The sequence below is a fragment of the Festucalex cinctus genome, chromosome 12 (genome assembly GCF_051991245.1).
Source record: "Festucalex cinctus isolate MCC-2025b chromosome 12, RoL_Fcin_1.0, whole genome shotgun sequence".
NCBI lineage: Eukaryota > Metazoa > Chordata > Actinopteri > Syngnathiformes > Syngnathidae > Festucalex > Festucalex cinctus.
In genome coordinates, this window is record NC_135422.1 from 11215518 (window position 1) to 11243001 (window position 27484).

Here is a 27484-nt window from a genome sequence, read left to right on the forward strand (position 1 = left end):
TGTAAATGGCTCCCGAACGTACAGGCTGGGTTCAATTTGGTGCTCTGGTGTCAGCCGGGAGTCAGTGGCGGAGGAGTTTAATGAGGCCGCCTGCCGCGAGGAGCACACCTACACCCGGCATGTGAAGGAAAGGACACGGCAGTTAGCGGCCGTTAGCCGTGTGGACGCTAACAACAGAACTGAAGATTGAAGTTATTTCACTATTTTACATGACTTTTGATTTCAATGTTTTGTGTGAGGGATTTGCTGGAAATAATGTAACTTTAGTCATGTAAACATTCGATATTTGTTTGCAATTTGTAAACAACAGTCAAGCCCTTGAACTCAAAAGTTTGCCAACCCATTGTCAATAGTGTTTGTGGGCTGGGCGGGAACACGATGCACCGTTTCCAGCCAATCAAAACATGGTGAGGAAGCGGCCCTCCCTTGAGATACGCACACACATACAGAAGTTAAACATACAACAGAGTTCTAGTGCGCTGGGGGAACTTGTTATCGAAAAACATTCCGGAGGTATCCAGCCTAGCCTACTCACCACTATTTTCTCATTCCAGCAAACACACACAGTGCCCTTATCAGCATAGTCAAATGGCGTGCTCTCATGCCACTGTGCTGGGCCTCAAAACAAAAGAAACAACCAACGTTTCTATGGAGATGAATGCACACACACACATACACTGTCATTCATCCCAGTCCAAAAGCATCTTTTCCATGCTAATCTCCCTTTTTTGTAGTAAAAGTGATATCTCTCCCAAGTGAGCAGAAAGCACAGGCAGAGATGAAAAACACCTGTTATGTGGAAAAATGAGCAGCTCCTAATTAGACTTCGCTGAGGAGGGAACATGAAACCGCACGGCTTTTTTTTTTTTTACTCCGGATCGCCACGTGAGTCTTCACTGACGTGTTCAACTTTAACTAACCCCCACAGCCCCTCCCCCTTGGCAGCGGCGGACTCGTTTTGCTCTACGAGAAACAAGCGGCCGCGCATTCTTAAGCGAGGGCCACCGTTCAACTCCAAGACTCAGACGTGGTGCTGGTGCGTGTTTTTGAACTGCAGGCTCCCTGCTAGTTAGCGTAATCTGAAATCGCATCAAAACAATCCAAGCAGGCCAAAGCAATAAAAGAGCAAAGAGGATGGCAGCATAGTTGTGGGAGAAGAGGGAGCGAAAGTGGAGGCTAAAATTTGAGTTTGAAATCTCTTTCACGCAGACATCCAGCAGTGACACAAAACCTGACACAACAAATGGAACCCAAAGTAAGATTTATGCTACAGCTGACCCAAATGAACAGCATTGGTAGCTAGACGATGCAATTGTTGTAGAACTAAAATGCTGTGGAATTCAGTTGGTGAAATGTAGAATGTGAGACTTGAAGTACGGGTTAAAAAAATGTGGAAAGAGGAGGTGCGTATCGTCACTGTCCTGTGAAAAACATTTTATTTATTTATTTTTTACATTTTTGGGATATCTGCATTCAGTTACATCACATAAACGTAAAAATGTAAAAAATGTGATAAAAATGGACATAAGTGTTTTTCGCAGGACAGCGGCAATATAGTAGAAGTTTATATCGACCAACTTTTCAGGAAATAATAATAAAAAAAATAAATTTTTAAAAGCCATCTTGGTTGAGTTCAAGAAAGCCATATTATTGAAGTCGGTCTTATACCTTAGTTAATTATTTCGGTACAGCTGTGGTTGTCGTGAAAGCACTATATAAAGTTGAGTTGTTAAAACACTGCTATCAAGGGTGGAGTGCCTTCATGTCACCGGCAGGATTCGGCGCATGTTCACCGTATCGTCAGCAAGCCCTCCCCCACCCCAAATATGATTCGTTAAACTTGCAACCAACCCTCCCCCCCCCCCCCCCCCCCCAAAAAAAAATGCAAAACTAAACCACATTTTTTTTATTACACTGTCAATGATGAAAATTGTAAGAATGCGGAAATAGCCCAAACACTCCCATTGACATTTATATTCGTCAACTGCAATTAAACTGTTTACTGCCCCTGACGTGTATTTACGTCAAGTTCGTGAAAGATGATGTCTCTGAAATTCAGGTTTATAAACCACTGTAATGACTAACAGATCCCTGGATATGGCGGTGTTGCATCGCTTTGGATGTGCGAATTTTTGAGTAGAAGATGATGATTAGGGGGTGGATCTCAACTTGTCACATCGATTATTCTAAAATGCCACCAAGAAAACACTGAAACAACATTTGTGGTCAATTGGCTGCCAATTTGTTAATCCATGTCAACTTCTTGGGTGTAAAAAATCTATTACAAATTGGATCAGCTCTGCATAAATTACAAGAAAGAGGACAATATGATATAGTCTTTTATGTTAAATATCACTTTTTATTCCAAATTTCATGGTCATGTTGATGTGTTCTTCTTGTCCGGCAGTCAACTCTGGAGACGGCATCGACTACAGCCAGCAGAAGAGAGAGAACGTTGGCGACCTCATCCAGGAAACTCTGGAGGTGTTGGAGCGCTATGGGGGAGAGGACGCCTTCATCAACATCAAGTACATGGTGCCCACATATGAGTCCTGCATGATTAACTGAGGGTGGTTAGGGTAGGGTGGGGCAGACACTTTTCCACTGCACAGTACCAGCTCGGCTCGGTTTTGGGTGATCATTTTTCCGCTTTAAAATAAGATCCAATAGTGCACGCTGATAGGGCTTCCTGTTTAATGATTCTCTGGAGACACATTTTATCCGAGAGGAGATTGTGGGGAGAAAGAAAATTGAGTGATGCAGCAAAGTGGAGACTATGGAGTCTAGTGCTGCAAGCGTCCACAGCTGAGGTACAGCAACAGGGTAAGATGCATTTTTATAATTTTCTTTTATCCTCAGAGTTTTGCTACAATTTTAATTAAAGAGGAAACTAAGGGCACTGCTGCAAAGTGGTCTATAACACTGTGGCATTCATAGCTAAAGCACAACAGCACACTTTAACATGTATATACTTTTTAGTCATGTGGTACAAAAATGCTTTACGTTTATCTGAGAAGAAATTGAGGGCAGAAGGAAAATGGAATGCTACAGCAAAGTGGAGACTGCATTCCAACTAACATGTCAATATTTGTCATTTCTAGCCATGTAAACTCAAATGTTATTTCAACTTTACCCAAGAGGAGATTGAGGGCAGAGAGAAAATGGAGCGCTGCAGCAAAGTGGAGTCTATGGAGTATGCATTCAGAGATAAGTCACAGCCGTAGTGTGATCTAAAATGTCACTTCTGGCCGTGTATGCTGAAATATTACAATGATTCTTCAATTTTATTTCAGGAGATTAAGGGCACAAAGTGCTGCAGCAAAGTTCAGACTGTGACTGAGTTTAATACTGCAGCATACAGAGCTATATAAGGCACAGCAACAGGGTAAGATGACATATTTAGCTAATTCTATATTTCTAGCCTTGTATACTCAAATTTTACAATAATGCAGAAGTTTTATTCAAAAGGAGACTAAGGGCATTAAGATAGCAGACGATCATGGTGAGCCGAGTAGGCGCCATGCAGTGGAAAATTTTCATTCAAATCTATTTTTTCATTATCAGCATGTGCAAAACGTTAAGTTAGTGCTTTATGAAATTGTAAAAATGTTACGGCAAAACTTTTTTAGCATGTTTGTCATATTTGTGGAACTTTTTGATGCAGCGTATGTAGTTCGTCTTTGTAAAGGCGCACAGTTCACAACTAAATTTTCATACCAAGACACAAAACCTTTGCAATTCAGATTTGACACCTGATGGATATGAATGTATGTTGTTGTTTTTTTGTTTGTTTTTGTTTGTTTTTTTAATAGAAATTCCTGTACGTATGCAATCACCACATAAAGGCCTTATCTATGTAACTATCAATGTGAAATGCTCATTAAAAAAGTTGATTGACATTCATTTGGCCAGATAATGATTGTGATTTCATTTCATTTATGGACAGTATTGTCTATATGCACTTTTGCCATATTGTGCTGTCCAACGGCGCTCGTTCTTTCAGCCGGAGACGGAGCCTGTCACAACATGCCGGGAAAGCGCGTCCGGAATGACGGCCCTCAGCATTCCGAGACAAAGTCGCTCTCATAAAAACAGCACTTTGCTTGAGACTTCCTCTCGACTCCGCACGCCACAGCCTTTTTTTTTTTTTTTCACAAGAATTACACCTGACCCCTCTTTTCTATTGTTGCACAATGTCAAAGGAAATTTCCTAGAAGATTTTCAACACATACAAGAGCTATTGTATAGCCAACATGAAAAACAAAGAGCTTATCTACAAGCAACACAAACTTCATGAAGCCGAAAGACAATGGAACAGAAATGGGAGCTATTACAAAATAATAATAATAATTTGTGTCAAATGTGAATGCTCAGTTTTTAAATTTGGGTTTTGCTCGTGAAGACTACAGGTAGGCTACAGTATAATAGTTAAACATCGAAATAGTATGAAAAATAAAGAGCTGTCTATGAGTAAACTACAAGCAATTGTAAGCAAACATTGAAAATCCACCAGTGCCACAAACAATGCAATGCCAAAACCTTTTAGAACACCTTAAAGTGGAAGTCAACCTTAAACATTACTTTGACAATAATATATGTGTTATATGTGACCTCACTAGTCTAAACATGACATTCTGATTAATATCACATTTGTGGAATATGAGTTATGAAGCAAAATCCAGCCGTTTTCATTCATCTCAGGGGGCGGCCATTTTTACCACTTGTTGTCGACTGATGATGACATAACAAGTTGCTCGGGGCTCCAGCAACGACCAATCACAGATCACCTGTTTTCTGAAGCTGAGCTGGGTTTGGTTGTTGTTTGAGCCCTGAGCAACTGTGATGTCAGCTTCAGAAAACAGGTGAGCTCTCATTGGTTGTTGCCTGAGCAACTGTGATGTCATTTTCAGTCAACAGCAAATGGCAAAATGGCCGCCCCCTGATATGGATGAAAACGGTTGGATTTTGCTGAATAACTCATATTCCACAAAGCTTCAGAAAACAGGTGACCTGTGATTGGTTGTTGCCTGAGCCCTGAGCAACTGTGATGTCATCTTAAGTCGACAGTAAGTGGCAAAATGGATAAAAAATGGATTCCATGAACACAATATTAACCAGAATAGCATATTTAGACTGGTGGGGCTGCATAGAACATATTATTGTCCCAAAAAAAAAAAAAAAAGACTTCCCCTTTAAAAAAAGAGAGAAACCTCTTTGGTCGAATGGATAGATGTTAAATGTTTTAAAAGAAAGAAAGAGAAACAACTGTATGCCACCCCCGAGGGAAGGCGTGAACGTCATGAACAGAAGAAAAGACGCAACACGTGTAGAAGATGCAAAACACAGATTAGCGAGAGATTAGGAAGGCCAGGCTGGAGTTTGCACACGCTCACAAAAAAAAACTAAAATAAAAATAGTGATGACTGTCTACACTTGGTTTCGGTTGACCAAAGACAATCAAATCATATGGTATGCAGTTCATAAGAAAGAAGCCATTGTGTTGAAAGTGTAAATATGCGTTTAATATTTACAACCAAAAATCCAACCAATAATAACATTAGGCAGTCACTTATTTTGAAGGCAGGTTAACATGTTAAAATCACTCCATCTGCACCCTTTTTTTTTTTTTTTTTTGCTTTTAGCTAGCGTTCAATGTCACAAAAGCCATAATGTCCAAATAGTGCCTCCAGTGTAGTTCACTTAAAGGGCCAGGCAGTCTGATGGCTCAATTAGGTTACATCACAGCCGCTAATGGGCATTCAATGCTAAATTGCGTCCGTTTCGACCTCTCGCCGAGGCCAGTGCGGCTCATTAGGAAAAAGGTGGCCGCCTGGAAAAAAAACGGGACGACGACGGATAAGTTCAACGCGCATCAGCATGCTTTGACATACATGCCTGCGCGCACACGTACACACGCGTTCATGTCAAACCGGCACCCGACAACAACATCAGCGAGCTGCAGCCGCTCATGCGAATAAGCAAAGTGAAATGAGCAGCCAATGAGGTGAGTTTGTCCACGAGAGGCGTCGGTGCGTGATTGGGCCAAACCCGCAGACTGGAAAGATCGCTGACGCAAATTCATCCAATCATTCGCGACGTGGCGTCGACACGGAAAACAAAAGTTAGCATACGAATCGGGACGCCGAAGAAATACTGTGACCTCTTTTTATTTATTTTTTATTTATTTTTTTCGAGTCATAATGAGCAATATCATCTCTGGATTGCGGGTGGCCAAACATGCCTCAGGAAATGAATGTGTTTCCCAGTCAGTGTGCAGACTTCCTCCAGTTTTTAGGCCTTAGCATCATGCTCTACTTCCTACCGGCACATGATATCTGCTGGTGATAAGATATTATCTCAGCTTTTTTTTTTTTTTTTTTTTGTATCGTGAAGGACCGGTGGAATAAGTGTGGTTGGAGTATCGCTTTGTATGATCTTGAAATCAGCACAAAAACACTTTTCTCAACATGTTTTTTTTTTTTTACAAAAATGAAATGAAGTGTTTTTATTTGTCCTTGGAACCAACATCAAATAATTGCTTCAATCGGTAACACATCCAAAGTCAATATATTAATTTAACTAATTCGCTCCCAGCCATTTTCACAGAAGCAATCCCGTTCGCTCCTGGCTGTTTTACTGGATTTGGACTGATTTTCCAAGGCCCACAGAATATTGTGTTCTATTAAAATAAAAACATGGAACCTATCAAAAGAAACATAAAAGTCTCTTCTTTCATCAGGACAAAAAAAAGTATATTTCTATCTGTTCCCGTTTTGCAGCAATTAGCATTAGAATATAGCTAAGTTTCATCAATTTTCACAAATCTATTTAAACTTGTGAGTAATTGAGCTTTTTTTCAACATTGTCCGTTTGTGTAATAACTACCATGTCTACAACCGTTTTTTTTGCAGTTGAGAGGCTGCATCAAAGCCTTCTGTATGCTCCAGCATAAAAAACAAACAAAAAAAAAAACAACAACAAAAAAACGTATTTATATGTTATTGGGAGCAAATGAGTTTTAATTAACTGATAATTAATTCAACTTAAATATTTGCTTTAGATTAACTTAATTCATTTCTGTGTTACCAATTGAAGCAATTATTTAAGTTGGCTCTTTTTAGAGTGTGGGACAAACTGCAGCGACTCGCCAAATACCACAAAAATATTTACTTGTATAGCATTAGAATACAGTTAAAACTTCATCAATATTTATTCACGTTCATAAAAAGAGCTTATTGCAACAGAGCCCTGGCTGATCACTTATACTCTGCTGCTACCTGCTGGCCGTTTTTTTTTAATAACTTCCATTTCTTTAAGCCACCTCTTAACGTCAAAAACTGCATCAACACCTTTTGTATTCTCGTGAATTTAAAAACAACAACAACAACAACAAAAAGAAACGTATAAATACGTTTTTGGGGGTGACGGATAAAGTATTAAAAAACGTATTTACACGTTTTTGGCTTTGAATGAGTTAATCAATTAATTTTGACAGCTCTAATTCAGTTTCTGATCTAAAGTAAATGTCTTTGGCCAAACCGATGCTGCACCCCAAATTTCATCCAAATCCATCCTCGCAGAGATTCTCCAGAAAATAAATACGTTTGTCTTTGCCTCACATCCAAGCTGCATTCCAAATGTGATTGAAATAAATCCAGTTTTTGAGTTGTGTCCATACAAAAACATCTGAATGTAGACCTTGATCCAGGTCCTTAATGAATTTGTCCTTGGGCCACGTTGAAACTGCACACCGAATGTCAACCAAATCTGTTCACACCCATCCATACAGCGCATACACTCGTGCGGTTAAAATTAGCTGAACTATGACGTGTTTTGAGTGCCAGCCGGATTTTGGCGGTGGCGTGAGATCACATGACTCTGTTTTCCAGGAGCTTCATGTCCAGTTACTTCCAAGAGTTGCGTTCAACCCCCGAGTGCACCTATTTGTCCTTCCAAGGGTAAAAAAGAAAAAAACGATCCCCCTAATCCACAACCTGGTCTAATCCTCACTCCTCATTGTAACTGGACTCCGGGGGTCGAGCCGAGACGACGCGGGGGCCCCTCACTTAGCTAGCAGTGTGTGGGGGGGAGGTTATTATTAGCGCGGCGAGCCCAGCGTTCGCGACAGCTGCCACTGCCCCCTGACTCCCCTTGACGTGAGTCATCCGGGAGCGACGAAAGCGCGGCAAACTTTCCCAAACGCTCAAGTTTGTCCTTCTCCGTCGTCACAGGCCGACGGAGACGCCAAAGCTGTCCAAACACGCTGATAGCGCTTGTGTTGACGCAGGAGAAAATGAGATGGAAGGAAAAAAGTAGAGAAAAGACAAAGACAGAAGAGAGAATCTAATCACATGAGAGGAGAACGAGCGCCAATGTAATATTTGTCTGGTGGTGTGTGCTCAGCAGAGAGAACAAACTCTACTGGAATGGCGCTGGCTACAACCGCAGACCTCTGCCAAGGACAAACTTTTTGCTTGGAGTTTTGTACGGAAATTTCCGACAGTGTTCGCAGAAATACGTTTTTGCACAAGTTAGAAAATTGAAAACAAAAATCCTCTTTAGCTGAGATAATAAGTCAGATGGCAAGCTTGAGGACAAGCAGGGATAAATAGACACACAATAATGTGACAATATTGTTGTTGTATAGCCAGAAATGGGATTTAGAAGACGTCGGCTGTAAAAAAAAAAAAGAAGAAGTCGAGTCAGCAACTAAAGTCTTCCCGTTTATCGCTTCCTTCCCTTTTCCTTCTGCAGCTTTCGCTTTGAGTCCCAGATTGGCGCTGCCTGATCGCTATGGAAACTATTTGGGGTTACTTTGTTTGTAGATATCAATCAATGTGCAAATCTCAATGTTTGGGAATGCTCCTCTTATCGGTTTGTGTTGAGATGTGTGCGCGTGCGTTTCGATTGCAGGTCACGCCGCCGGGTCAATCTACCCCTGGACCGGCGTGATCAATGAGGAAGCTCCTTCTTCCAAGTCTTATCACTCACAAACACGCCGTTGTGGGACCGCTTTGGGAGTGCAAAACGGGTGCACAAACAAAAAGATTCTTTTTTTTGTGCTAAATTGCTTCAACTGCAAAAACTGGGCTTAAAAGAAACATGGAAAAATCATTACATGTGGACTGTATTACTTAATCTAAGCAAAATATTCTTGACTTGGGGAGATTTCTTGAAGCAAGCCTAAAAAAAACAACACATATAGTAACTAGACTAAGTGCAATTTCTGGAGAAATTGTGTGGGAATGCTGAAAGCTGAATGCTAATATGTGAATTCTAAGATTTGAATACATGTTTGAATGCTTATGAAGTAACTTGAGAGATAAATTATGACCTACTGGTTACTGGACAATGTGCTTAGCAACTGTGCCACTAAGCAGTATGAGACACCTGGTCATGATGGTAAGTTATACGTACGGAAGTGGGCATGGAAAGTGATACATAGAAAAAGTTCAATGTTTTTCCCATTGAAAATGAATGGGGGAAAAGTTGATATTAAACGTTAAATTGTGCAAATACTGTAAGTAATGTGGAATCAACCGATATATACCCCGGGAGGCGTGAATTTTGAAGCTGAAGTTGAAATTTGAACAGTGTAAATTGGAAGTATGATGTGGGAGTTATTACGCGGCATAAAAAAATGTGTGGAGAATAAAAATCACAGTAACATATGTGGGAATGCTCCAGCATTCGCACAACTAGAAAAAAATGAAATCATTTTTGTCACACTGCATCAATTGATTTTATTTACAATGCACTTTACATTGATAAAATAAATCTCAAAGTGCACAGTACAGCCAACAATAAAAGCAATGGAAGCAAACAGAAAAAAAAATGGGAAAAAAAATTAAAAATCTGGATAAAATCATGAATAAAAAACAAAATAAAAATACTATAGATTGAAGTATTGTTATGAATCCCGCTGGTGTTCTAGGCAACTCTTCATTGATAATACTGTCTCAACTCCTCTCTGATCTTATCATTATAATAAATATTTTTTGCTTACTACATGCTGCTGAATGAATTGTTTTCAATCTGTTGCTAAAAGGTTGAAAGCACTGCAACATGGATGCTAATTAGTGTTAGCATTAAGCTAGTGGGGCCATTGTTTACAAGGTCAACTCAAACCTCTACTATTCCATGTTGGTACTTTTCACACAGAGCAACGACATAGAAAATTTGATCATTTCTCATTGGTAGCATTCACACAGACTAGCAGTATGGGAACATTGTCAACTATTATGAATGGGGCATCTAATACTACCTCAGGACCTGGAAGTTATCGTGTCAACAAACCCAAAATTCTCTGCCAGTAGCTTTCACAGTGATGTGGGAAAAAGCTCGCTTTGACTTGAAAGGGGCTTCTGATTCTATCTCGGAGGACGTCGAATAACCAGGTCAACTCCATCTGCCCCATTCTGTCCCTGTGACTTCCACACGCGGAGCAGCAAGTCGTGAGAGGGGCAGGCAGTTTTCGTCGGCGTCGGCGCTTCTGATACTCCCTCGGAAGCCAGGAAATTTGCCATTATAATACTCCACCAAATTCCTTGGAAGCAGCCGAGGGAGCATTCCTACCTGGCCAGGATAAATCATTCCACTGGCCCAGGAATGAAACTGGCTTAACTTGAAAACATATTTGGCCTTCGTCAACCCCGTAATCCAGTCGGCGGGTAGGTGTCAAATGTAACATGATGGATCGAAGTCGCCCAGCCCGCCCTCTCCCTCTCCTCCACACTGTGCGAGGCACCACTTGCCCATGGAACTTTTCAGTGGTGGAGAACCAGCTCAACTCTTGTTTTCCTAACCCGATCACTGGGTAGATGGAGATTACTTTCACCCAAGGTTATTATTAGTTTCACCCATCAGATTGAAGATTGAATCTGGGCTGAAGCTAATATTCAAACTATGTTTTCGGAAAGAGAAGGCGGCTTTAATCTAAGGGAAATACATAATTTAAAAACTAAGTATTCATTGTTGTCCGTGAATCTATATTCTGGGTATTATTTCACCCAATCTGGGTTACTTTGAATTAACCCGCGATTTTATGTACATGTACATGACAGGCCAGTATTTGGCGAAAATGAATGTTGTTTTCAAAAATCAATCAAAAAAAACATCAAAAATTAGATTTTTTTTTTTAAATCTCTGACACATTAGTTGTCATTGCTTGATACGTGACAATATAACTGATATCCAATACGAACCGACTCACTCAATTCAGTTGCTCGACTGTATGTACCTAATGTTCTGCCTCCTCCTGTTGCAGCACTAGCGAGCTAATAAGAACAAAAAAGCTGTTGTTGTTCATAAATGTGCCTGTTGGGCTCTTCTCGTGCCACATCAGAAACGTCGTCACAGACTTGAGTCCCGCGGCACCGGCTGGTACCGCGAGGCACGTCGCTGCCAGCCAACCAGCGCCGCTGGCACGCTTCCAGTGGAGAACCCAGGGCATTTTTGTGAGCTTATTGTGAGGAAGCTTACAGCCTCGACGCATGTTTCTTAATTATCGGGATATTAATTGGATTAATCGTTGAATGGAAAGCGTGTTATTAAAAATGACGAAGCCACAAAGGCAGGAGTGGGGATTAATAGTACTTGTGCTTACACACACATTTGAGTTTGTCCGCCGGCGGCTGTGTATTCACACACTGAAGATGTTGGAGTGTCAGCACACACGCGTGTGTCAAGGTTCAAATGACCAAGCGCACCATTAGAGATAAGAACTAAAGCCATTTTCAAAGCCCACAACAAATGCCAGCTTCCTTTTGATGAATGCGTCTGTGACTTTTTCCCGATGCTTTTAAAATTGAGAAAATGAGTCAACAACACATGCAAAAAAAAAAAAAAAGATTTTTGGATGTCTGCAAGAACTTTGTCACTGTTTTTGCATTGAAATACGCTTTGGTGTTGTTGTTTAGAACATGAGTCAGGCTAGATGTCATTTGTTCAAGAATTAATTGTAAACTTCAAATCATTACAGCTTTATTGGAGGACATATTGTGGGAAATGCTTGTATAGAAATAACCTGTAGCTTATAAGAGGGTTCAAGTCATCGACTGGCCATACATTTTGGGCACATTTCATACATTTTCATTTAGTGGTGGACTAACTTACTCACATTTGTTGTCAGCAATTTAGACAAGGCTTTAGTGGGTCTATCTATCTATCTATCTATCTATCTATCTATCTATCTATCTAGCTAGCTATCTATCTATCTAGCTAGCTAGCTAGCTATCCATCTAGCTAGCTATCCATCTAGCTCACTGACCTGATCTAGCTACCTAGCTAGCTTTTTCACCTGTTCTACTCTTTCATTTGTCTTGTCCATACTAGTATTGTTCCGATACCGATACTGGTATCGGCAGAGGCGCTGATACTGCATTAAAACAGTGGTATCAGAATCGGTGAGTACTCACAAGTAACATGCCAATAGCCTACCATTAATTCCAATGCTAATATACGATTTTGGATTCAGCATCTTGTGTCTTGCTCGTGCATGACATTCACTGATATGTGATATGTTCACTGCATGCTGATCTAAGATATCCCATTGGCCCTTGAATGCTCTGAACCAATGGCAGGACAGCATTTTCATGCGATCTTTCATTTAGTACCCACATTGTATATGTAGTAAAGGCAAACAATATTCTTTTTGCCTTGAAAGATGAGTTAAAATGCTCGAAAGCGGCTGGCACTGTGGATTTTTTTTTGTTTTGTTTTTATAACGTGTGGCAGTCAAAGAGGTATCGGGTGCCAAAAAACGGGATCGGAACAACACTAGTCCATACCCTGTTATAAAACGTGTGATCATTTTCGAGGCAGGCTTGTTCATATAGGCTTAAGTAAAGCTCAGTGGTAATTACAGCAATAACATACCTCGGCTATATGTAGACTCTGGTTAAAGGGCATCGTAGCAGGGTGGGCATGGTCGCTAAGGCAACTGTGTAACATTTCGGGTCGTTCAGTTTCATCCAGATCAAACCTATCCAAATGCGACGCCCCAATTTCTCCATTTGTTTGATGGTTTTGCCGCCACTTTGCTCTTCAACACGATGACGAAAAAGTGGAAGCCAGAAGGGTCAGAGTGCAGCTGTTAGAGCACGGAGGCCGCAAGGAAGTTCACGCGCACAAAGATGCGAGTGGGCGAACAGCAAGCGGACAAATTGAATGAGGCTCCAGAGCAGGGAAGGGGCGCTCGGATTTAAGCAGACCCTCTACCCACCTTTTTTTTGTGTGTGTGTGTGTGTGCAGCCAACAGCTGCTTAAATCAAAAACAGTGGTGTGTTTATGTCCACATGGGAGTGTGAGAAACTGGAGATTGCTGGTGTGTTTTTTTTTTCGCCACAAGAAAATCTAATTTCCTTCTATATGAAAGTTTGTGACATTACATGACAACCATCTCGTGTGAGAAACTAAAGGTAACTTGTGATTTTATTTTTGTTTGTCCCATTGATCAGGCATGTTAATCTTCTGAGGATATGTAGAAAGGTCCTCCCAAGGACAGGACGATGAAAAGGTTCTATTGATTACGACGCCGTTGATCAATGGTCCCAAGACGGATAACAAGATGTGCAAGTCTTGGGTAACAATAGGCTTCGTGTTAGGACGTGGACCGCACATGCTAATGTCATATTTGTGCTCGGAATTTGACCCGACGTTACGACGTAGCCTAATGGTAACCTGTGACGTTGTTGTCCAAATCAATTGAAATTGATTTATTTTGAAAAGATTATATAATTCGGTGGCATAAGGGCATGCGGCACTGACAAATCGGAGGTGTTATTCCACCAGATCGGCTACTTAGAGGACAGAACGGGTGACCTTATGCGATAGATAGGATCTCTGTTGAAACAAAACTAAATACAAAGATGGCGTTAAAGTATTCTCATGATCACGCTGAGGGACGGCTTTTACATTAGTTACTTTCTTTTTTTTACTGGCCAAAAATGATTGTTTCCATACGAATTCTGCCGAGTGACAAGTAGCTACGAACACGGACTGGATTGTGGACATTACGTTGACTGCTAGCAAAAGCTTAATTTCACTTGTGGTGATTTGTAATGACTGTCTTGGACTACGCATTGCAAGCACCGGTTATTACATTTCCTCAGAAGACAAATTGGAGGTTAAAAATAGCACAGATAAGATAACAGTAAGCTTACTGACCTGTAGTTTCTCTGGCATGTAGCCTAGCTAAGTGATAAGATAGCGTAAGAAACATACGATAACAAAAGATAACATTTCATAATTGTTTTATAATGTTGAAGAATGCTTAACAGCAGTTTTGTTGCTGGAATTTTTTTTCGGACAAAATCACCACCAGACATTAGGAGTAGCCCAGATTTGAAAATTTAAAATTAAATCCTGTATTTAAAAAGCGCCTTTTCCTGAGTGAAAACGGCAGACCAGGCCTTTAAGTTTTTGTTATTTTCCCCCCAATATTATAACTACATTAAATTACTGTAACTTTAATAAACAAGTGTAAATGTTATAAAACATTTTAAGAGTATGCATGACCAAGTTTTGGCCCAGCCTGAATATTCTGTGTTGACACTTTGAGGGGCATGATGTGCATTCCTGCGCAGCACGCGCGATTGGTCCTTGTTCCTATCAATCATTCCTCGCCACGAGCCAGACCCGCCTCTAGAGGCCTCAGCCCCGGACGCTCATTGGCTGTTCCATTAGCCCAATGAAAGTACACCGGCCAATCACCGGCAAGGAAGGACGGACCCGTTCCGGCGGAACAGTCCCTCGCGCCTACAGTGGAGGAATCGAACGTCCCCGAGCGCACACAGTCTCCACGAGCGAAAGGAAATAACGCTTTCTTTTTTTCCCCCCCTCCTCCGCCGCTCAGACACGAACACAACGAGCCTGCAACAATTCGGGGGAAACGGGGGGCATTCCAGAGTATTGTTCACACGAGGAGAGGAGGAAGCAAGGGATCGGGAGCCGCAAGTTTTTTTTTCTTTTTCCCCTTTTCTCTCTTTTCTTCGTTTCGTCCCCCACCTACCCCCGAAAAGAAGGATTCTGTGTTCGGCGGTGCTTCGCGTTCCGCTCTCCCCGCCGCAAAGATGATGGTCGGAGAGGTCGAAGTGAAGGAGCGACCGAGGCCGAGTCCCGACTATTTGATGCAATTGTTGAACGAGAAGAAGCTCATGACCAGTTTGCCCAATCTCTGCGGCATCTTCACGCACCTCGAGCGGCTTCTCGACGAAGGTAAGCGGCGACGTGGTGGTGGAGGGAAGGGAGGGAGGCGACGTCCGGCGTCCGCACCGTTTCGGCTGGGTGACCACTCGTCTGGCTTAGCGTACGTTACCCCCACCCCCCACCCCGAAAAAAAAAAACAAGCAAAAAAACAAACAAATAAACCATGTATTAACTATACTCTCCCTCGCGCTCTATTATTTTTTAATGTACCGTAATTGCAACATGTTGCAAATAAGTGTCGCGAGTGGCTGGTGCTATCTGAGTGGCTGAGATTAGTATTGTTGACTTTGTGACTACACAAAAACTTTCTCTCACTCGGGTTCAAACACTTTTAAACAACACGCCACATTCCGCGTGTTTGCGATTAACCTCCAGAGTTTGTTTCGTGTGAACTTTGGGCCACTTAAGAAGCTCGTGGTATTCATTTAGCCGGGGCCCTGGTTCCACATGTTCCAGTAGTTTTAGCTTTGCGGTGGTTAGCCACATTTGCAAGCTAGCCACTACGCTCGACTTAAACTTAGCTACGTTTTTTTTTTTTCTTTTCCCTCCATGAAACGCGTTACAGTCAGCCAGTGGCGGAATATTGGACTACACAGAGATGTGAAGTGTGATATTTTCGATTTTCTGAGTTGTTTGGGACGTTGCGAGAGTTGTTGCCCAGCGGGCAAGCTCAAACCACGGAGGAATGTTGTGTGCGTCTTGCCCAAACAATGGCCAGTCGAGGCTTGGAAAGCCTCCACAACTTCTCCTTCTTCTCTCTACCCGCATTCGTCCGCCAACTGCGACTTCAAATGAAACCAAGCGAGGTTTTACTTCTGCTTTTATTTCCTCCATTTAGCCGCGCCGTTCGTCGGAATAAAAATACCCTAACGTTGGCTTTTTGTGTCTCACACTGAAACATGCTTGCTGCCTGCCATCTTGGCTAGTTGTTGTGATATGTGTGTGCGTCTTTTTTTTTTTTTTTCCCTCACACACAACAGTGGATTATTGGGAGCCCAATGTCGACAGTATCAACAACCTAAGCCGGTGTGAGAGGCAGGGCGACGCGGGTTTTATGTAACCGAGCAGGGGACACTAGAGAGCGCCACAGCCCCCTCGTGATTGAAGCACAACGCCAAATGATGACACCGCTTCAATTCTTATAACGATATAAATACACAAAGCCGCCTTCGTGTTTCATTCTTTTATTTTATTTTTACAAGACGCAGTCCGGAAATAACCAGCATAGTTTCACCGTTGCCCGGGTTGCGTCGGCGCTCGAGTATGTAGCAGCTAAACCGGTCTGCACAGATTTCTCGTCTCCCTGAAAGATGGATGATAAGCAAAAGTTACAGAAGAAGTTGACCTGCTGGATAAAAGCCCTAGTACGTGTTGCACAATGCAACAAGGTTCATGCTGTCTCCAGTGTATTATTGAGCATAGAAAGCTTTTCATTGACCTGAACGTTTTGGCTACGACCTGCTTGAGGTGACTCTAAATTGAAAACCTCTCAACACATTAACACCTAAATAGTATATATTAGAAAGTATATGTTATCACTGCACAACTAACATGTTCTGAGAAGATGGTAGAAGCTAGATTGTGTTTTTTGACTTCCATGCAGGCAGCGCGAATGGTCTGTGTCAATGTGTGTGTGATTGTCGGGCGACCGGTCCAGTTCTGAAATCAACTAGGGCAGGCTCCAGCTCCCACCAACACAGCACATGATAAGCCTTATGGAGAAGGGATGGAAGGCTGTGTAATTTCTTACAAGTGAGAGAGAAACATATGGCAAATTGATAGCATTTATGTAATGGGCGGGAACTCGCACATATCTCTTGATAAGCTGTCTACGGATTTGTTCAAATTTGCCATCTGGTTTCGGTAACCCGCTGAAGAATGACTAGACTGATTGGCTTACGGATCCACAATTTAAGACTGGCAAAAAAAACAAAAACATTTTAGCTCAAATAAATAACTGACTCCACGTTGACAATTTTATTAAGACATTGATGGTGATTTTTATTGGTGAAAATAACAACAACCTGTTAGCACTCAGAAGGGTGCGGACCTCCCACGGCCTATTTCTTGAGAAACAGATGACAATGTCCAGATGTGCCTTGTAATTTCCCGGACTCTGCCTTTTCCTCAGAATCCAAATTCTCCCAAATTAGCCGATCAGTTCTAGGTAGTTTGTCTTCTTCAAAGAGTTTATTTGATCCTAAACCTGTCCTCTTGTGCGGTTTTGAGGTTGTTTACTGGTGACACAGCTAAACATACAATTTTGGTCATAGATTTTTATATTTCTTAGAATAATTTTCAGTTAACCATATTGTCATGTCTGTGGAACACAGTGGACTGCATGCACAAAAAGTTCCCCTCAACCTTGTTCAAGAAATAAATGATGCCACATTTACGAGTCCCAAGCCTCACTTTCACCCCCCTCTGGACGTGTTGAGGTTTACGAGGGGTTTCCACAGCACCAAGCCAAAATAATACCCCAGCGCCAGAAATTACGTGTGCGCGCTATGAAAGTCACCCCAGTGCCGAGGAGGCTGAAATGTCTGGATCCCGTTAGGGGTTGTTTGCTTTTCTTGCCCCCGTCGTCGAGGGGCTTGTCGTCCTGGTGTGACATTCGGGCCTTTGCTCGTAAGCCAGGACTCTGATGTAAGGAGGACCCCGCCCATGGTGAAATGATTTGTTTTTATGTTGAGCACCAACTAGTTAACCACTTAAATCTGAATCTTACGGATACTTTTTTTTTCTGAATGTGTTGGTCTGAAGTATGCTAGGCTGACAGCTGCGGGAATTCCCCTACCTCGCCTGCCCATTTAAAAAAAAATTTTTTTAAGTGCATGCCTCCACAGCTGCTACTATGATGAGGGGGGAAAGCAGACCCCACCCTCTCCCACCCTGCTCCAGTGGACGCCCGTCCATGCGCACCCATTTTGTTGCTGACGTGTATGTAGTGCCTCAAGGTCACTGTGGCAGATTGACAGACCCGTGCCCCCCTTTGGACCCCCCCCCGCGTTTCCAGTTGTTCGTCTCCCTGAGGTGACACCTGCTATGGAGTTTTTTTATTTTATTTATTTATTTATCTTTACAGCCTGCCAGCAAACAGGCAGCTTCAAATCGCTGTATTTTCACTTGGCAGGAGAAGACAGCCCATATAACAGTCAGAGAAGTTGGGAAGAGCAGGATGCTGTAAGTTAGCAGAGCATAAGGCGGAAGGGGTTTTGTTGTTGTGACATTTTTCTATCATGATCCAAAGACTGGTATTGATTTTGAATTGTTTAATCAAAGCAAACCACTCCCTCGGGGCTTGTTTTTAGATGTGTTTGTTTAATAGATTTCGCAGGCCGTTGTCTACTCACCCAGCGGGCCGCGGCGGCGCAGCGCCATGTGCGGTGCCACTCGTTCGCCTTTGCATCTCCACTATTGCTTGTTTGTTTTTGTCTGTCTTTCCCCGGGGGAGCTGTCGGCAATTGGAGGACACCTTTAGATGCAGGCCGTTCCTTCGGGAATGCTTGTTGAGAGAGTTTGACAAACGGGACAATGTCATATGTCCTCCAGTTGTTTTCTTTTATAAACTTGTCACTTATTTCTGTCATCTCGCTCCAACTCTCGTCATTGTTTTCTACATCTCGATAGAGTTAAACCCTTTTCTTGGTTAACTGTGTGTATTCGGCACAGGAAGAGACCCGCTGTAACCTCTGACACACGATCAATGCAGTATCTATTAGGATAGAGCACCGCGCTGCTTAGTGCACCAATAGAGGCTGACAGAACGAGTCAATCGGGGATATTTTGCCAGGCCATCGTCGCAAGTTGAAACCTGTTTTATCCGCCATCAAGCCCTCCCTGGCCCTCCCCTGCATCCTTTCCCCAAGCACCACTTTATAAGCTGGGATTTAATTAACGAGCGCCGTTCTGTGCACCGGTTTACTGAGCCGGAGCTGCCATTGTTGAAGTCGAATATGGAGGCTTTGTGCTGGGCTTGTTCTGGCTGCTTGTGTTGCCCTGATACCAATATTTCGAGAATTGTGGTGCACATGAAAACCTAATTGGGCTGTGGTCCCCATGAAACCTTAAATAGTCCGTAAGAGCTGAAGACTTCGAAATACTGCCAAGGTAATGAATTTGGTAACATTCTAGCACACAAGTGTGATTGTTTATTGTAAAACTAAACTAAATCCTGTAGCAAACCTTAGCTTAGTCCCATTTTCAGTTCTTTCTATCATGGTTTCCATTTGCCTTTTTTTTTTTTTTTTTTTGCTTAAAAGTGCTTCTCCTGTCAAAGGGTGTGCACTCAAACATCTCTAAAGTAAATGCAATAAAAAAAAAAAATGTTGGCTCGAGAGCAGAAGAGCAGTTGTCTTATCCAGGATTGTGGACTCTCGTTCTACCTTTATGTTCAATTTCCTTTGGAATTTCAGGTCAATTTCTTGGTTTGTTGGATTGATAAACCATTCCAAGCTCAGTTGGACCACAGTGTGCTGTTGACAGACCTGTTCTTTCTTTGCAAATTTGGAAACTATGCAAAAAAGCAAGTGTTACTTTTTCTGAAATAGTCACAGAAAAGCAATTTCATACAGTTGCTGTTTTAGTGTAATTGAAGCATAGTTGTTGTTGTGAAGGCAGAACTCCCACTTTGCCTCGCCTCGGGGGTCTGAGCGCCACCGCATGGCCTGGTTGAGCTTCGGCCCGTCATCCCTGGCCCCTTTTGCACCCTGAGCCCCGGCATCAGCGATGGCACCTCCCAGCGGGTGCTGTGTGATAAAGTCATCCGACATCAGCTCCGGGCTCTTATCACGGGCTTCAATCCTACGAGTGCTGGGGCCTCCTTATCACCGCCGCTTCTGCTCGCCCGCCTCCTGTCTCTGAGCGTCTTTCAGACTGCCTGTGTCTAAACACTGTTCTGCTTTAAGCATAACAACAATCAGGCTAACTCTGCACAGGAATTTAAAGGACATTTTGAGTAATGCAATAATACAACTCGTATTTACGCCTTCACAACAAGCCGCTGATCCACCCTCTGTCCTTGACTAACATCATGTCAGCATGTTTTTAAAAAATGTTCTTCCGTTTTTATTTGCGTCTCATTGCAAACACACCTACAGGAAATGACACAATTTGAGACTGGAGAAGCCTGTGGTTTGTTTTCCCTCTTTGGAGGCTTTCCAGCTTTGTGACAAGTGACGCTTGTTCTGCACACAACCTCTCCCACCAAGGCGGAGTTGTTGCTATGATTTCTTTTTGGCTAATTAAGATTGCATAATGAAGCAGGCTCTCATTCACAGGTTTGTTTGTCCGTTATCTGGTGTTCAGTTGGTTCTTGGTACCACTGGGACCACCTTTTTTTTCATCATTGTCACTAGTACCTAGCATTTTCAGCTAACATTGTTCTTATTTTTTTTTTTTTTTTTTTTTTTTTTTTTAAAGTTGCAAAGAGACTAGTGTGTAACGATTCAGTAAAACATGAATCACACTATTTGGCACCACTTCCTGTCTCCTCCCCTTTTTATCCCAGAAACGAGGCAAGGGGGAAAAAAATGAACTGAATGCTCACTCTGTCTCGCTGTTACCCGCCCACCCTGGCTGCATTAATTTGCTCCGCGTCCTTTCAGTGGAGGACTAGGAAACAAGTTTTGGCAACCAGCTAAGGAATTTCTGCTTAACCTCCTGCATATTTGTTTGTTTTGCACAGCTGCGTTCTCTTTCGTGGCAGGTTTCACTTTGGGTTTTTAATGTACGCTGAAATGTGTGTGTGGTGTTTCACTGCATGTCAACGTCCACTAATGGTTCTCTAAATTTGTCATTTGGCAGATACCGTCTATGTTAATCTGACTTCATCCCGGTCCAGAGCCTTTAGTACTTTGGCCTCCCTGTGGTTCGGAAGCCTTTGCCGTGGCGTCTCACTCGCTTTCAGATGGCCGATAAATCTAAGATGAATAATTTACCTGTCATAGGCTGCTCATGTTGTTTCTGTGAGACCTGGCGAGAGCATGCGGGCCTGCAGTCACCTTCTTCCGCCTTGGGTCATGGAAAGTGCGTCAGCTTGATTCGTCTGTAGCTCGCTGTCATCTGAATATGAAGCAGCGCACACTCTAACCTTGCTGTCAGCTGGTCGTCTCAAATCCGTACCAACGCGTGTTTTTCTGCTCGGGGCAATCCATTGCTTTACTTCAATGCAATTGGTAACGCTGTCAGTCCAATTTGGCCGTCAATCAAGCTCAGTACTGTGTGATTTCGCTTTAATCCATGTCTGTGTTTGGACTGTATTTGGATTCACTATCAACATTCCATGCTTAGATTAACCAAAGCCTTGAGACTTCCACTGGAGTTTTCTTGGAGTCAAACAATAGCCTTGCAGCTCAAAATCTGTCGTGTCAATTGTATGTTTTTGTTACTTTTCCACAGGCTGTTTCCATTTAACAAGCTGTATATCTGCAATGACTGCATTTCGACATTGTCCATTTAGATTTCCACAGTGTTGCTTTGAATGAAATTGACATAGTGTGTGAAAGTCTTTCTAGCGTGACTGCCACCTTGGAAATTTCTCTTAAGCACTGAGGACGAAAGACTGACTCACCGCAGTTCTTACAAAGCCTGGAATTGACGGTATTGTTTGGAGCCAGTGTGATGGTGGAGTTGTTACTTTCCCCTTCACTGTTCCATAGCAGTATCACGACAAAAGGGACTGGACGAGATACCCTTGGTTCATTTTGGATAATGCTCTCCTTATTTAAAAAAAAAAAAAAAAAAAAAAAAAAAAAATGAGTAGAGTCATAAAAGATATGATTTTGATTGCAAGAACTTGACTTTGAAAATGCTGCTGGGTGACTGGACAAAGATTCTATTAGACATGCTCAGAAATGTTTGTTTAAATAAATAGGCAAGCCCAGCATTTCTTTACAGATTTGTGGCAGTGTTAACATCTGCACCACCACACACACCACTTGCAGTGGTATCCAGAGAGAAGCGTGTGCAGATTTTCTCCCATTGCGCACACTTTGTTCACGCAGGTCATTAATCCACTGTCCCACCCGTACAGTACTTAGTCAGCAATGTTTCAGTGGCAGCAACAGGGTCTTCTCTGCCTCAGCGATGCCATCACACACAGCGCAGGAAAGCACAGGCTGTTGTTTTACACCAGTTTCTCCTGTCTTGCAGTCTTGTTGTGCCGCAATACTAAACATCATACACGTCGTGTTGAAATGCAAGACTGACACGTTCCAAAATTGACCACGCAAAGGTAAACTCCTGAATAATAATAATTAAAAAAAAGCGTGTTTTTATACCTTCCATTAATTGTTTTAGAATATTTTATTTTTTGACTTTCAGCAATTTGTACAAACACAACAATCCGGGTAAGGTATAAACATACAACCTTAACCCAACAAACAATACCCCTATACTTTGCATTAATGAATAGTTTGACCAGAGATGCCAAATTGTTCACTGTTCTCATGGATATCAACTGTTTTCTGGTAGATGGTCTTATAAATACTTAATTGAAGTAATGGTTCCTTTAACGTATATTTTGCACGAGAAATTATGCCATTTGTGCCATGTTTTTAGTGACAGACTCATCACACTGTCATTTTCAAAAGTTGTGCTTTAAGGTTCCCAAAAAACAGCCAGCATTTTCCACCATTTATCAGTTAAAAACTGCAAACGTGGCAGTTTTATCTCAGTGCTGCTGTTGCATGTCCCTGTTTGTCTTCATGAGAGCTGTACGTTCTTATCAATGTAGAAGTTGGGGGGCAGGGGGATTGTGTTGCCAGAAAAAACAAAAACAAAAAAAAAACAAGGGGGGTGGGGAGGGGTGGATATGAAGCGGCAATTGGCAAAATAAACAGCCTATTTAGCACAGTTTGTGACATAGAAAGAAAAGCCAAGTTCTGTTGCTCTTTATGAAAGTGTTCACCCAAGCTGCTCACTTGATGAATTGTTCTCACTGAAAGTAGGAAGGCGTGTCAGGCGAAGGAGGATATTAAGTATTATAAAGAACAGTGGGATGGTGGTAGTTGTGGGGGAGGGTGTGTGTGTGATGTGAATGAGGTCATCTTGTTAGCTATGGGGAAGGTTATTGACCCCTTGCTCAGCTCCACACGCCACCCCAGAGTCCCATCCTTCCTCCCCTCTACCAATGACAGACGCACAATGGGCTTTTTTGTGCATTATTGGGCCAGACAGGGCTGTGGGTCCTTGCACACAAGTGATGTCTATCTACCACAGCTTGGCACGTAACTATGCATGTTCATCTCTGCTAAAGCAGAGTGAACACTTGCAATATCGTCATTGTAAAACATGGGTAGCATTGTTGAGGAAAAATCAGTGAGTGAGTGCTTACTACTCTTACAGTGTACTCGATGACCAACAAGGGTAGTAGTACCAAGACTGCCCTGTGAGAGGGAGCATGGTGCTCCATGGTATCCAGACTGTTTACCTGCCGTTTGAGTAGAAGCACCTGTGGCTAAAGTCAAACTGTGGCAGGGTTTTTACTTTTTGGACTTTTTTGGATTTGACACCTCTGGTAACAAGCTCTGCCTGTCGTTTATATTGTGGTGAACGACTTGGGACATTGTAAACCAACTCTCTGCTCAACACAATTAATGACTCCACTCATTTTGTTTTTGTTCAGTTTAATGTCACAGTCAGGGATCACATGAGGATCTGCCGTTGCCATTGATCACTTTGACTGAAAGGCAGGAAAATGCTCAAATTTGACCCTTGTTAATGTGTGTACACTGCTTCATGGGTCAGAGCAGTTTGAAGGTGTCACAAAAACAAGTTAAGCATGGACTGTTCTTGATTACATCGGCTCCTGACTGTCTGGTGTAAATATTTCTTTGGAGGGACTACATGTTATGACAAGCTACAGATTAAGCGATTATGTCAGGAATAACATGGTATGTTTACTTTTTCATCACACTGAAAGATTCTGTAACAATAGTGCAAGACACCACCGAAGTCCTTATGCCTTACAAGAGCCCACTTACTTCGTGTTGTAGTTTTCAAGATCTTGGTCAAGGTCTTGGTCTCAAGACCACTTTTTAAGTGTCCGAGTCTTGTCTTGGATTCAAGGGTATTTTCATTTGATCTGGGACAGGGTGGACTCGGAAATTTTTGATTCAAGACCGGTTGACCAGTACTACTATGATCAGTGAGAAACACAGAAACCAAAGTTTCTTTGTAAAATTACATTTATAATGGCTTTTCAGGACATTTCAGTTTTAGTAAGTATGATTAATTTGTAGATAATGTGAAACCACAAATTTGCTTACATTTGACTTTTCATTGTTCTACTTCAAAAACATGGCAGAATTGTTTTGTTGCAAACGTAATGGGAAAAATAATACTGATTTTTTATTATTATTTTTATTTATTTTTTTGCTACATACAGTCTTGGTCGTGTTTCTGTTGACACCCAAAAGTCTTGGTCTCGTCTCGGTCTCAATACTCTCTAGTGTCGATTAATGTATTTGTCTTTGTTGGTATGGTCAAGCCCTGCAATTGGCTGGCAACCAGTCCACGGTGTCCCCCGCCTACTGCCCATAGCCAGCTGAGATAGGCGCCAGCGCCCCCCGTGACCCTTGTGAGGAATGAGCGGTCAAGAAGATTGATGGATGGATGGTATGGTCAAGCCTGCAACACTAAATTTACTTCACATGGTATCTATTTGTCTTATGTTCTTGGAAAAAAGGCAAAACATAGTAATATTTGGGTGCTGGCTGAAATGAAATTTGGCAAGGTGTACTGTCGGCTCATGTGATGTGCCAACGTTATTCATTTGATTCCATTTAAGGCAATTTTTGATAGAGTTTCAACAAGAGTCGAGGTTCCACTGGAACTAGCCAAAAGTTATCTCCAAGACAAAGGTACATGCAGCTAAACAGTGATGGCACCTAGCTACAGCCTGGACAGGTGTGCACTGGACCAAGCTGTCAAGATGCCAGATGCTGTCGACACCTTAAGGTGCTAAAGTCTTTGCGGAGATGGACTTGTCTCTTAGTCTCGCTGTCACCTCTTATTTGTCCTTCTCACCCATCACTTGCTCCTAAGATTATATTTACTCCGTCATGTTCACGCCTCCCCACTGTCTTTACTTTCTAGAAGCGACACAAGCCTTGTACCAGCTGGTGGGCACTGTACCGCTCGACACATGGCAAGTTACGTCCTTATCATCATGTTTTCCAAAGCAGACAATGACTGTCCCAAGAGAATGACTCATTTTCCTGGCATTGTCTTTGTTTTAACATTTGCACATTGACCGGAACGACTCTCATTCCCCACTTTTTACTCATGTCTCTTCATCATCTCTTCCTCTGCATTTCATTTTGCCCTCTTCCTTCCATATGTTTTCTTTTTGCAGCCCCTTTTCTCCACTTGTGTGCGAGATATTCCACCCCGAGGTGCCTTCGCCTCATCCATGTGAGGACCAGTGGTGACGTTAAAGGCCCGCAACGTGGCCTGTCGCTTTGCATCAGCCCAAGCGCTCGCCCGCCTGGGCTCGGGGATGCTAGCGATGCGCGTGGCTCTTGACACAATCACTCGCAGGCTTAAATGTTGCTCGAGAACAACACGCTGTCTGCAGTCTTGTGTGCAGTCTCCCTCTCGGATTTGCAAAGCTCTCGTGTCCAAGTACTTGGTGAAACCTTGAGCATGAAAAGTTTATTTATTTGTTTATTTTCTTAAGCGTGTCTCTTTTTGACATTATAAAACAGTACTTTTGACCCTAGACTAGACAAAACTGATCCACCAGACATAAAAAAAAAATACAAAGTTCCATTGAGGAAGGCGAGGATGTATAGCTTTCCCTTCTCAATAAGCAATAAGTTATTTAGCACCCCCCAAACAACAAGTTTGTAGCGTTACAAAAAACTATCACGCTGAGCCCAATGACATTCCGGGGTCCGGGAACCAATTAGTTATTTAACGTTCGCATTCGGACCTCTTTCAAATCCGACCAGCGATGTCCACCACCACCCACTCGTTATCGTCCGCCGGTCTCCGGACGGGCTCCGTGAACCAATTTACTTTAACGTCTGACCTCTTTCAAATCCCAACAGCATATGTGATATTATACCTTGTTCCTCCTTGTGTAGACACTACCATAGTTTGCTGTTAATATTTTACCAGGCACTCTCCTTATACAACTTTACTAACTGGTTGAGCATATTCGTCATGGTCAACACTCTTGCTAGTATTAGTGTAAACCGTTAACTTTGGAAGCTTCATTGTTGTAGTCCACAGTCACTTTCTTGGTGCCATCAGGCTTCTCCCCATTGAAATTATTATTTACTGTGGTGAGGGTCACTTTGTTGTTGTTGTAGTCAAGAGCTTCAGTTTATTTTCTGTTTCCAACCCAAACTCAGTTCAACTGATATTTGGTTCATTACTAACGTTAAAGAAACATAGTGGTGTGTAAAAGCTATGATGCTGATGATCTGTTACACTAGAAACTAAAGACAGGAGGTGCAGGTTTTAACAGGCCTTGTGGTGAGGGAAGGCGGGGAGCAAAACACAGTGCTGACTTACATTTGTGATTTAACTTGTTTGTCTTCTCAGGCCACCAAGATGTATGCAATGAAGCATCACTACACTTGTCTGAGGGTGGTGGTTGACATGCTACTTTGCTATTCAGGAGCACATGTCTACCCTTTTGCTCTTGTGCCATTTTGTATCTGTTGTAAAACACGACTTAAAACGAATTTCAAAAGGTGCAGGCAGCCCTCGCTCACTTTTGTTTGTTTCCTGCTATCAAACAAAGCGTTTGTGTAGTAATCGAGTGACCTCATTCCTTCGTAATGAGAGGGGATGAAGGGAATGCGCTCGTTCCTCATTCCGTCATGTTTGCTCACATTGTCTATGATGCACTTTTTGGCAGGCTGACGGCGTTACTTGTCGAAGCATTACAATTAAATGTTACCAACCGCTGTCTGATTGACACAATATATTTGTTGCAAGGGAATACAGTATAGTGCCTGTAAAAGCCGGTCAATGGGGAAAATTAGTTGTTATTGGAAAGTCTCTGAATGTTTTAAACACCTGTTCTGATGCCATTGTTGAATCTGTATGGTCGCTAAGGGTACCAGTATCAGTGTTGGCGCAGATATTGTGCATCTGTACTAAAAAACAAAAACAAAACTCAGGATCAGTTACACTGACATCGGATCAGATCAGATACTCTGATTGCGGCCAGTTCCTCAGCGAGAGTACACGTGTCCTTGCTTCAAGCTATCTGACACCCACAATTGAAGTTTCATATAAACCTACCTTATAGAGACCTAAA

At 42.4% G+C, this 27484-nt stretch overlaps 2 protein-coding genes across 8 annotated transcripts in view; both read left to right on the forward strand.

Moving 5' to 3' along the window:
• Positions 1 to 2573, forward strand: part of pacrg (PARK2 co-regulated) — a 154209-nt gene extending 151636 nt beyond the window's left edge. Inside the window, exon 5 of the mRNA XM_077537831.1 lies at positions 2408 to 2573. Coding sequence (XP_077393957.1) covers positions 2408 to 2568 — 161 coding nt within the window. The 3' untranslated portion in view covers positions 2569 to 2573. The remainder of the gene's footprint in view (positions 1 to 2407) is intronic.
• A 664-nt stretch (positions 2574 to 3237) lies between these two features.
• Positions 3238 to 27484, forward strand: part of qkia (QKI, KH domain containing, RNA binding a) — an 85387-nt gene continuing 61140 nt past the window's right edge. For 6 of the 7 annotated variants that reach the window (XM_077537827.1, XM_077537828.1, XM_077537822.1 and 3 more), the window contains exon 1: positions 14761 to 15216. In XM_077537827.1, the coding sequence (XP_077393953.1) occupies positions 15072 to 15216 (145 nt within the window). In that variant the 5' untranslated portion in view covers positions 14761 to 15071. Of the gene's footprint in view, positions 3386 to 14760; positions 15217 to 27484 lie in introns of those variants that run through there. The other variant, XM_077537826.1, reaches the window with a different exon arrangement.